The following is a 12,528-nucleotide window of genomic DNA, read 5'->3' on the forward strand; positions in this document are numbered from 1 at the left end:
ACTTCCCAGTCCAAGGGAACGTCATTTGATCTATAACAAAAATTGGCTGAATGACTGCATCATATATGCCTGGTGGAAGGCACTAGTATAGAATAACTCAATCAAGCAGCTTTAAATAGGCCAAAATTCAAGGGAGGGGAAGAAATTCAGCAGTTGTTTGATATTTGCTGGTATATTTTTAGAAATTTTAAAATGAAAACATCTGTGGGAAGTAGATACATGACAGGATTTAGTATAGGTACACCTATAGCAAAATTGGGTTTGGGTGGGTAGCGCCAATTACCCTGTTTTAGGGTTTCAAATGTGATGCCCAATTGTGTGTATTAACAGGCTTCCGTAGTACGGAGCAAGACAACAGAGAAATAGCGTTGATTTTAAAGTAAAACCTATTGCAAATACATACTTGTAGTGATTTTAACAGCATTGAACTATCCACGTTTTCAACATGATTTTAAACATCTCAGCTGATACGATTTGAAGCAATGCGTTATTTGAGAACATGTCACCTTGCTTTATTGAAATGAAAGGCTAAATCTATGCTTTTCGATACACTTTATATCAGTTCATGAACGAGTAAGTGCCATTGATGAACTGAAAGGTGTATTATCTAACTTCCTTTAACTTTGTGTCAGTGTAGCGTGAGATAGAGTTGGACCAGTGTGGCAAATTCTGAAAGGAAAAATTCAATTCATTTAGGATTGACAATTTGAATTCTTGTGCATCTGAACCGAATACCAGTGGGGGAAAAAAGACATCTGCAAGGGCAAAAGAATCCGAGTATTTTAAAGGGAATCACAGCCTTTAATACAATGATTATATTTGAAGGCCTTTCCCAGGCTGGCCATCAATTTTATATGTTGAGCCACATAATAAGCCATCTCCTTTTTCCATATTACAACAATACATTAATCCCTGTGTTTGTAGTACCAGCAATACTACATAAAAAGGAAGGTCAAATCAGCTCAATTTTGTCAGGAACCTAATGCGATAGCTCAGCGAGAAGTGCCACTTCTGACATCTATGTGCAAACTGCAGATATACTTTCAAACTGAAGCAGCTCTTCATTCTTCCAAGATAGATAAAGTGAGTACCACTGAATTGAGTAATAACATCATCAATTTATGTTGAATCGGATGAATATTCAGTCCACGTCAATACTGCCTCGAAGCTCCAAGGATGACTTGACTACATTTATAACGTGATAATATATACAAATTTGAAATAAATAAAAATAAATAATGACACTTTATTGACTATATTCAGTCATCATAAACTCTGTCCCTCTGTCAGTTATGCCGAGGGCTGAGGCGCTTTCCAAATGTAAAAATAAATGTACTTTTGTCCACCGCCATGATCATTTTTAAGGCATTTAATTCCTACTCAGACTGCAGATGTGAGGAAATTAACCATCTCTTTGGTGAGATTGCCCTATGCATGAAAATATATGTTTTTAAACGAAATACTGACGAAATAGTAATGTATGCAGAATGCACTCATCCTTTTACCACTGCTTTTTTCCTTACAGGATCAGCTGAAGTTTACCCACTCCATCCATATCTTTATCAAATGATTTCCATCCACCACCAAGAATCACAACAAAGGGAAACATTGAAGCTATTCAAATGTTCAGAGCTGGACCACCTACTTTTCACTTTCAGCAGTTATAAGCAAACGATCAGAAAAGGGTATACTCTAAAGGCAATGTCACCTCTCCTAAAGATGTTAAATGACAAAGGTTGTTCATCCTGGCTGCAGTTGTTCATTACTGGTGAGACAAATGGTCAACAGGAAACAAAATAAGGGAACTGATCATTCCTACCCCTATCTGCTGCGGAAAATCAGGGGACAGTGCAGTTATGGGTCACACAAATGTGCAAACAATCTGTGGCAACCCTTTAGTCAATGGCCTGTCTCTGAAGCACAGTTGCTTGTTTTTACCAACTGGCCCTTTTGCATAGTGAAGTGAACAGGCTGTCGTGTCCAAGATGTACAATAGGGGGAAACACTCTTAATGGTTACAATGGGGCATCTTGCCAACCAGCTCTCTGCAGGCTGTGTCTGGATGGAGTAGAGTTGGGAAAAAGGGACTGTGTGCTGCTCTTATTCTGCCAGCTTTTGCTGCCTTCCTACCCAACCTTAGTGATCAGTGTGATGCAAATTGACGTGCCTCAAACGTTATGAACTTTGACTGTTAAATGGAAACATGGACTTGTTAGAGCCTGAACATTCATTCAATTCATTTTAACCATCCCTGAGCTGCTTTCCTCTAGACTACGCAGTCCTCCTTTTAGGGCATGCACTTGACTTATATAGTTCTCTTTTCATTTTGATTTGTAACGCACCAGACAGAATCAACTGCATCTGGGTGCCACACAAAGTTAGACATGAGGGGAGGAAAATATATTGCGGTTTGACTTCGCGTAAAAGAAGTGTTTTGAAACTTTCCAAAACATATCCTTTTACACACACCAAGCTTATATTCCAAGTATTGAGGGCACACACAACATCTTGGAATTCTGCAACTCAGGGGGAGCCAATGCAATGATCACCTAAAGAAGGTTTACAAGCTCCCTTTTAGACAACCCAAAAACGAGGACAGCCACATGCTGCACCATGGGCAGGCATTGTAATTGTTAGCTGGAAATATCTACATAAAGGGCTTTGGCATAATCAAGCTTCGAATTAAATAAAGGACCAACTACAGTTGCATGTTCCTCCTTTGGAAGGGAAGGATCTGTTGGGAGCTTGAAGAAAGATGTTTTTACCACTTCTTCAATTTGGGTGGGCTTATCCAGCTCCGCCTACTAAATTCCAAGATTATTGACTATTTTGCAAGTCATTTGGAGAACCAGAACAGTGGTGGTGGTGTTGGACCTCGAGATGTGTTCTTAATCTGGAGTTTATCTACCAAAACATTCACCTCAGTCTTACTTTGGTTCAACTGAAGACCATTATGAAGAATCCAGAGTTCAATTTAATTTAGTTAACTGGAGAAAGTATACAATACACTTGAGTATCATGCACGTAAAAGTGAAACCCCAATTCGCATTTTGGAAAAGAAACCAACATGGGGTGAATGTAGATATGAAATAATAAAGGGAACGGAGCAAAACCCTAAGGGAGCCCACAGACAACGATCAAAAGAAAAGGGTGTAGTCATGCTCTGAGATGATTTTTACAAACGACTGGAAGCATATCATTGTCTTGTCTGCTACATTATTCATGGTAGCAAGATAAAAACAATACAATCTGGTGATGTACCATGTCTTATGCTGCCATTAGATAAATCACCAATAACAAGAGGCTGCCCTGATTGGTGGCCAATAGGATAATGTCCCAAACTGATAGCAAGGCTGTTCCCGTTCCATGCCTTGGCCAAAATCCTGATTGAAAATGGTGAAGAATATTATATTTCCCAATATACTCTTGGAACTGAGAAATAACCTGTTGCAATATTGTAGGTGCTCATGCATGGTAGCAGTGCAATGGGGTCTGCAATGGGGAGATATGGTCAGAGGATAGCTTTTTGAAGAGCAGAGTAAATTATAAAATTGACCAAAAACAAAGCAGTGGCCTCAGCGTGAGACTTTGCAGATAATGCTGGAAGGGCATCCTGCACATGAAAGACAGAGCAGAATGCAGTCACATCAGCCGAAGAACTGCAGTAGACACTAATTGAAAAATCAAAGAACGGGAAAGCTAAGAGCAGCTGCCCATAGAGGGGGCTTAGTATTGCTCTCTCCTCATGGTGTAATGAAGGATTGGTGTCATGCCGCAATGAAGGATTGGTGTCATGCCGCGTCACTGGAGTGTGTGGAGGTGATGGGGGCTAAAGTAGGACTGTTCCGTTATGCTTCAACGTGGGAAACATAGCTAGCGGTCTAGTCGTTCTCCTAAGATGGCTGCCCACTGTTTATTGCAGTAACCGACCCCAGCCCACTGCGTTGCAACTCTTCCTCCCCTCTATGGGTAAGACACTCGTTTTTTGTGTTCCTGATATGCTTCTTTCCCTCGCCTCGCTTTCCTCCTGACTTGCTAAATGTCCTTCCTCTCAGAGCGTCAGCTTTCTTGCAACCTTCCACAGAGCCCCTTCATCGCTTCGTTACAGCTTTTTTCGTTCCATCTATGGAGGTAGACGCCCACCCTCCCTTCAAGGATGCTTTCTGCTACAATCAAGGCAGGGTGTCACTGCCTCTGAAGTTTTTTCTGCCAAAAGGCTTTTTCCCTGTTCGGGTTGTCTCCCAGGGGTCCACCGTCCTTGGGTTGTTTCCTCAACCAAGTGTGTTGGCCTCCAACGGGGACAGACCTTGTCTCTATTCCAGATGACAGACTGCCAAAGACACAAAGAAGAAGAAATTGACTGAAGCCTCGCCAGATTCTTCAGGTGAGGACACCAAGCCTTCAAAGGATGACTTTGAGAGCTTGCAACGCCTGAAGATGGCCAGTCTGGAGCAGTACCAAGAGTTGGTAGCTGCAGTTCAAGGGCTCACACATGAGATGCAAAACCTGTAGACTGAAAACTCTGAATTACGGAAGCTTTTGGCCACCAGAGAAGACCAGCGAGGAACCTTCCACCTCTGACCTTTCCTTTTGGGAAGTATGATGTGTCCCCTTGCAAACTCAACGAATTCCTGGATGCATGTATGGTATACTTTACCCTTAGACCAAGGGCCTACTACTCGGACCGAGCCAAGGTGGGGTTCCTAATCCCCAATCGTGTGGGGAATGCTCTGGCATCGGCATCTCACTTGGTCACGACTGCCAATCTGGCTCTTCTGGACTATCCTGCTTTTGTTTGCTTGTTCAAAGAGAGGTTTGAGGGACTGGAAGTTCTTTATTCAGCCTATGAGTCCCTTTTGGATGTTCGTCAAGGGTCCTCAGACATACAGTCTTATGTATACAGTCTTATGTAACGACTTTTCAGCGAATGGCCACAGAAGCCGGTTGGTTGGAATCCACTTGGCAGACTTTTTTTGGGAGGAGACTGAACGATGAAATAAAAGACGAGCTGTCCCGGGTAGCTTGACCCGCTTCCTTCCAGGATTTAATCTCCCTTTCTTTACAGGTGGAGGTTTGTATGATGGAAAGAAAGACGGAACGACGAAAGATGATAGGTACACCTAGCTTCCCATCCCCTCGCACCCCTACAGCGGACATCAGTCCTCCAGAGGAACCTATGCAAATCGGTACTGCCCAGGCCCATTGTCCCCCGAATGCAAGAGGCGAAGAGACGTGGGTCTCTGTATGTACAGTGGGACACATACCTCCTTTGCAATTTCCCTGAGTTGCCTCCTCGTCGGCAGGGAAACAAACCACTCTGGGCCTAACACGGACTATGGTTCAGGGTTGGCAGCACAGTCCCTGCTATACCACTAAGGCTTCGGAACTGGGTCACAATCGATTGATGGTATTCAGAGTCCTTCAGATCTGTCAAAGAGCTCCTTTCGAAGTCTTAGCCCTCCTGGACTGCGGAACAGCCTTTAACTTCATGGAAATTACCTGGGCTGAAGAAAGAGACATTCCTAGAAAGGATAAGACATAACCAGTGCCAGTTGAAGGTGTAGATGGTTCACCCCTGGTATCAGGGCCGATACTGCAGGACACCAAGTCCATACAGATGTTGATGTTCAGTCACAAGGAGGAACTTAACTTTGATCTTATCCGTATTGCACATTTCCCCGTTATAATGGGGATTCCATGGTTGCGCAGGAACAATCCCCTAATTGATTGGTCGTTGAATACTATACTGCTTCAATCGGAACACTGCTCTTCCAACTACAAGCCGCAAGATAAGATGGTTTCAGAAGAAGCAGTGCCTATAGACCTTAGGCGATCCTGTGAGAACCCACCAGATATGAATCATTTAGGGTCGTTTTTGAAGACAAGAATCCCAAGAAACTGCCACCACACTTCGGCAAGAAGACTGTGCCATAGACTTGATATCTAACGCTTCAGTACCTTTTGGCGCCATGTTTTGTCTCTTCTGGAGGAGGAAGCCCTTAAGGAATACCTCGCAAATAACCAAACAGACCTAGGGGCATCATCATTAGTTGGGCCTTAGCCCTTAAATGCGGCAGTAATCCTATTACTCCAGCATTTAAGGATTGGCCCAATCATGAGTCAGGTGGTAAGTAGGAGTTTTACCTGGAGCTAGAAATGTCCCCTTAGTGCCCATTTTTGGTGCTACTACCGCCGGCGGTAATAGCGCCCTCCAAACCCCATCGGCTCTAATGGACCCAATGGGAAATGGGAATTTACCGCTGTACCGCTACTCGTGATCCGGCGCTTATCTGGCGACCGTAACACTGGTGGTATCCCAGCAGTATTACCGCCGGGATACCACCAGACTCTTGGTGAGGCCCTTAGAGTCAGACTCAAGTAATTTCACCCTGTTGGTCACAAGGAAGTATGGTAAAATGTCCCGCTACTGAAGGGGGAGAGACAAGCATGATGGGAAGAAGTCCTGCTGTAAAGGGTTTTGGAAGTAAGGCAGCTGATTTGCACTATACAGTGTGTGTGTGCAGCCCTGGGTCGGGAGAACCCGGCTCAAATGCAGGAGAAAGATTCAAAGGAATTGTGAAAACAATGGTCAGTTGAAAACAGATTGGGCAATCAAACATATGAAGTCATTGTTCACACCAAATCTTTTCCAGAAATGTCTTTGGTAAGGCTAATATAATTTTGTATGGAAAAAGGAGTTGCTGATTACATGCGTTAGTATCATGAGAACAAGTACCTCAGATATAGAACATGTTTTTAAAGTGCTGTACCACCCATTTGATTTCAAGCATAAGGAAATATACACTTTACATTTTTTAATTAGTTCATACGAGAAGATCTGTGCACCTTTTCTTACTGTTGCACCGATTGGGGGGATATCAATTTCAAACACACATGGTTTAGTGAAAAAAATAAGACTAATATTTCTGCTAAGTAAGCTCAGGCTGCTGTGTGTGCCAAGGTGGTGTGGGCTACCAAAAATCTTGGAGACTGAAGAATTAACCTTAGCATAGTATACAATGGGTGCGTCAAAGCAGGCATGTGTCCCGTCACCGCTTGACTTGAGCTTTTGTCGTTTTGCTCAATCCGGCTTTGGGGCCTGGAATCTTGCTGCCCACAGTCTGAGTCCGCAGTTTCGCTCCAGTTGAACCCATTTTCAGTCCGGTCGTTCCTGACACTTTCCCTGTGAAAACACAACCATTTACTTTTAGCATGAATACACTGGGAAGCGTTTATACTCGGAGGATCAGGATTCACCGTTTTAAGTTCTACTTTAAGTGATTGAAATGAAGAGTTGATAAGCAGGAGCTAAAAGGTAGCGGATAGCATATAAAAATTGTACAGCAAATCTAACTTCAACATGAGGTTCAAACAGTGTGCTTTTTTTCATCAAGTATAGCAATGTAATTAGCACATTATCGTTTACAGCACATTCACGAGGATAACAACATGGAATATAAAAATGAAGGGAATAATGTGTATTGTGACGAATGCAGCATGCTGCAGCCAATCACTAACTGTGGTAAAGATTCAGCGTTGACCATCAAATTGGTAATAAAAAGTTTATTGAAATACACTACCCCATGCAGGTCTGTTCAACAAGCCAGCCACACAATGTCTAATGTTTCACCAACTGTCGAAACAAAGGGCGCACGCGATGGCCTTCCAATATGGAATGTTGATATGCCATTGCGTGTGCAGTGGATATAACATATGTTTCCTCTTACACATAACATATGAAAACTGAAAAGCAATGACATTGTAAAGTGTAAAGTTGTATATACAATGATAGTATAGAATGGAATGGCACGTAGGTTGACCTAGAAATACATTAAGAACATTGGAAGCGGCAGTGGCATTGCACAACTGTCTCTCCCACTCTGTCACCGCCACTCTGTCTAGGCTGCCTGGAAGCACGAGGGTCTTTGCCTGGGTCAGGGCAGGCGGTCTCCGAGTAAGTAACCTGCTGTGGCACCAGTTAAGCGCGGGATCCTTGTTCTTCAGCTCAGAAGCCAACTGGTCTGTTTTCCCCCGCGGACGAAGGGTTGGACATGCATGCTTCCGGAGTTAGAGCCCGTCCCTGTCTCGGTAAAGAGTATGGTATTCCACTCTCCTGTTATCAGCAATTTTCTCTCCTCCACTCCATTTCTTGGTCTCTGATGTGGGGTTCCTCGCCTCAACTGGGTTCACTAGTTACTATACCCTTCCTGTTAGGGTATGCCTCGTGCTGACCCAGGGGTACCTGGTCACAACCCCACACCGAAGGACCAAGCCGCTCGGGCAGGTCAGTAGAACGTGATAGATAGTCCGGACCACTTGGAAGGCAGCCGGGCTACGCAGCGTCTGGAAGGTAAATGGTTACAGAGTCAAAAACCATTGCAGAACCCGATGGTTGGAGTCCTTTTGGGTGGACAACCACTGCAGGGGTGCGTGGAGAGCGACGATAGTAAAAAGACAACCTAGAAGGTTATAGCGTAGGGATTCCATGGCCCATTTGATGGCCAAACACTCCTTTTCTATGGTGGAATAGGCCTGTTCACGGGGTAGCAGTTTTCGATTAATGAAGGCCACGGAATACAAGTGCTCAACAGCTCCTTGGGAAATACTAGATGCATTCGTCTGTGGGAAGTGTTGTGAGAAGTCAGGACACCTCAACACTGGAAGTGAGGAGATGATGCTCTTGAATTCAGAAAAGGCTGTTATTGCCTTCTCATCCAAAGTAAAATCCCCAGAATGGGAGGACTTCAGGGCATCCGTAAGCGGTGTCGCTATGGCGGAAAATAAAGGTATAAAGTGATGATAATAACCCACGATTCCTAGAAAGGCTCGAATGGTTGGTACGTAGTTGTAGGATGGTCTCGACTTTGTTGATCTGGCGACGAATATCTCCACCCCCCATTGTGTATCCTAGGTACCCTGTTTGATTGCTTGCCAAGACAGTTTTCTTTCGGGTTTATGTGTAACCCACTGTCGGCTAACGTGGCAATTACCTTACAGAGATGTTCCAAGTGTTCTTGCCAGGTGCGGCTGAACACTATGTCGTCATCCAGGTAGGCCGAAGTATAGGATGAATGAGGCACCAATATCTTATCCATAATGAACTGGAAGGTGGCGGGAGCCCTGTGAAGACCGGAAAGGTGTACTGTGAACTGGTATTACCCCTTTGGACTGGAGAATGTTGTTTGGGATGGTCTTCCTTCTGGAGGGGAACCTGCCAGTACCCTTTGGTCAAGTCTATTGTACTCTGGTATTGTACGGCCCCCAGTCATTCCAAGAGTTTGTCTATTTATTCATTTATTTAGTTATTGTTCAATTGTTAGGCGCTTATACAGGAAGTAAATACTGTTTCAAAGCGCCCACAGGGCAACAGGGAGGGGACAAAGGATGAGAAACAATTAAAATACATAAGAAATATTAAAAACCGTGGGTGGGGGGAGAACTTATTATGCCTTGTCAGTGTTCAGAACGTGCAAGTGCAGAAGGGAGATGGAATGGGATAGGTGCTGGGGTGCTCATGGGTGAGCAACAGGTGATGTGCAATGTAAGGTAAGGTAAGTGCGAGTATCCAAGGGTGAGGGTGAGCCGAGGCAAGTGCTGAGTGAAGTAGAGATAGAATTAAACTGGCGAAAGTACATACAAAATCGAATAGAACCATCTGGTTTGGGAACCAAGAACACTGGAGGACACCAAGGGCTTGAGGAGGGTTTGATGATATTCACTTTTATCATTTCATTGAATGTCCTTTGTAGCTCTTCTCTTTTTGCTTCAGGAATATGATAGTGTCTCATTCGTATCCTTCTTCTGGGGGTGGTGTCAATGGAATGTTCCACCAAAGTGGTTCTCCCTGGTAGATGAAAAGAAACGTGAGCAAAGTGTTTCAGTGCTTGCATGACTTCTTGTTTTGATTGGAGATTTACGTTACTGCCCCACTTTACATCTTGTAACCCTGAAGGTTCGCCTCTACGAAACTGCTCCGTATTGTGCTGTTCGGGGACAATCAAAGCCATGTGCCTTGTCGGTTCCTTCCAACCCTTCAAGAGGTTGACATGATAGTTTTTCTCCTTATCTTGTCTGTCTGGTTGACGAATAAGATAGTTTACTGGTCCTAAAACTGATTTCACTGTAAAGGGTCCGTAAAGGGTCCTCTCCATTGGCCAGCATTTTATTGCCACTAGTCGGTAACACTAGTACTTTGTCTCCAGGTTTGAAGGCCCTCCTCTGGCAACGCCGATTATAATACTCCTCTTATTTCTCGGTTGCTCGCCCCAAATTTCTTAGAGCCAGGTTTCTAGGTGTGGGTGTAGTTCTTCAAGGTACATCGCCAGTGGTTGCTCCTCCTCTTCTTCCCATCCTTCCCTATGTCCAAGAGGGTCCTCGCTTGATGTCCAAATAACAGCTCGAAGAGAGAGACACCTGTCGAGTACTGTGGGGTGTCTCTAAGGACCATTCAAATCCAGGGTAGGGCTCGGTCCCAGTGTTTCCCGCTAGAGGCTGTCACTCATTTTAGCATTTGTTTTATGGTCTTATTTTAACGTTCAACCAACCCATCCATCTGGGGATAATACACAGATGTCCTCAATTGTTTTATGTTTAGTTGTCGACTGATACGTCCCACTATGTGTGACTAAGTTCCTGCCCTGGTTGGTTACTCTCTCTTTAGGAATCCCAACTCTGTCAAAGAAAGGAATGGGTAGGTCACACACCTGGGTAGCAGAGGTCCCCCCTCATTGGGAACGCCTCGGGGTAACGGGTGGCATAATCTACCACAACCAACAGGTACTGATATCCCCTGCTGGAGGGCTCAAAAAGCCCCACTATGTCCATTCCAATGCTTTGGAACGGTTCCTTTATCAAAGGCATTCATTGAATGGGGGCTTTGGTGGGGAATGAGAGGATTGTTTTTTTGGCAAATGACACATGCCTGGCAACGGTCGTTGACCTCCTTGTAAACGCCGGGCCAATAGAAACATTTTATCACCTTCTCGAGAGTCTTCTCTGTCGCTAGATGACACCCCTCCCCCTGTTGGTTCATCGTGAGCAAGTCTTAACACCAACTTCCTAAAGGTGTGAGGAACCAACAATTGTTCCAATTCTTCTAGTAACACGATAATAGAGACCAGCTCTTTCCTTAAACCAGAGTCCTGTAGCTCCGTTAGCATTCTTGGTATTGAGGGCTCGCTCTCTGGCTCTACATAGGATGGCATCTGTTTGGCTTTCCGCCTGGAAGCAAGTCTCAGAGCGCTCAGGAAGCCAGTCAATGGCAGCAATTGATATTCTTCAGATTTTCCACTTCCTTTTTTTCTCTTCTGGATTTTCGCATCTTGGTGCTTCCGGACTCGTGCATTGGTTCTTGTGAAAAGGGCACAGTCTGTAGCAATTCACTCTTGTTAATGCACTCCCGGAAAGTAGGGAGGTTGGTTCCCAATAGCAAAGGAGCAAGCAGAGACCGTATTAGGGCGACTCTGACGTCCATGGTCAGGTCTTGGATAACCAAGCTAACAACTCTAGACGGATATGTCCTGACGTCCCCGTGAACACATCTAACGGGTATTGCTATGGCATCACAACCCTTGTTACCACTTACTTGGGGAGTGGTCGCGGTATTTCCACTGTCCAGTAATGCCTGGGAAGGTCCTCCATCCATGGTTACCTCTGCCATATACGCGCCTTCTGCAGTATTCTTGGGCTTGCAGTGTTCCCACCTCCATAGGCTCTGGGTTGGTCCCCTGTGGGCAGAACCGGGCAATGTGCCCTCTTTCCCCACAATCAAAACACTGTGGTTGTCTTGAGGGAGAAGGTCTGGAAAGAACAAGTAGATCTTGTCTGGGTGTCTTCTGCCTGATTGACGTCCATCGACCTGCAGTGGGTTTCTGGACTTGTCCAGTCGCTCCCATTCCTGGATGCCGGCTAAACCGAGCCTTCTGGAACACGGTTGCAATATTGATAGCTTCTGACAACGTGTGGCAGTGGTGTTGTCTCACTGTGCAGGTCCTGGAAGGGCATCAACAAACTACTCCAGTTGGATCTTTTCTACTATGTCGACTACAGAAGCTGAGGTGGGTTTTAACCACTTCTCTGGCAAGTCCTGGATCCGGTAATACAACTGACAGGGTGTTTCTCCTGGTTTGAGCTTGGTTTCCCACAGTTGTAGGTGGTATGCCTCGCCGTCCATCCCAACACGCTTCAGGAGGACTCTTTTTATGTCTCCATAGGACGTGTCACCAGAAGGATTCGCCACCTGATAGGCGCCTGCATATCGCCGGCAAGGAATGGCGTGATGTAATGTTAGCATAACACGTTCAAAGTTGGTGAAGAAGTACCCCGGGTCTTCTTCCTGTTCATACTTTTGCAGGATGCTGATAGGGACCATGGGATGTCCCCGGGAGGCCCCCATGGCATCTGTGATCTGTTTGAGAGCCTCTTGATTCTTCTTCTATGAGATTATACTTCTTCTTGTGAGTGGCACTCTGGATCCGTATAGCCTGTTGAAAAGCCTGCCGGTTAGCTTGGTGGCTTTGCATCTGCTTT

General features: G+C 45.0%; 1 protein-coding gene across 1 annotated transcript in view; it reads right to left on the minus strand.

Moving 5' to 3' along the window:
* Positions 1–6,800: 6,800 nt before the first annotated feature.
* The window catches only part of CEP104 (centrosomal protein 104), an 846,942-nt gene continuing 841,214 nt past the window's right edge, over positions 6,801–12,528 (minus strand). The window contains exon 22 of the mRNA XM_069610252.1: positions 6,801–7,183. Within this exon, the coding sequence (XP_069466353.1) occupies positions 7,050–7,183 (134 nt within the window). The 3' untranslated portion in view covers positions 6,801–7,049. The remainder of the gene's footprint in view (positions 7,184–12,528) is intronic.

This window comes from Ambystoma mexicanum, chromosome 8, assembly GCF_040938575.1.
Source record: "Ambystoma mexicanum isolate Mex_15411 chromosome 8, UKY_AmexF1_1, whole genome shotgun sequence".
Taxonomy (NCBI): Eukaryota; Metazoa; Chordata; class Amphibia; order Caudata; family Ambystomatidae; genus Ambystoma; species Ambystoma mexicanum.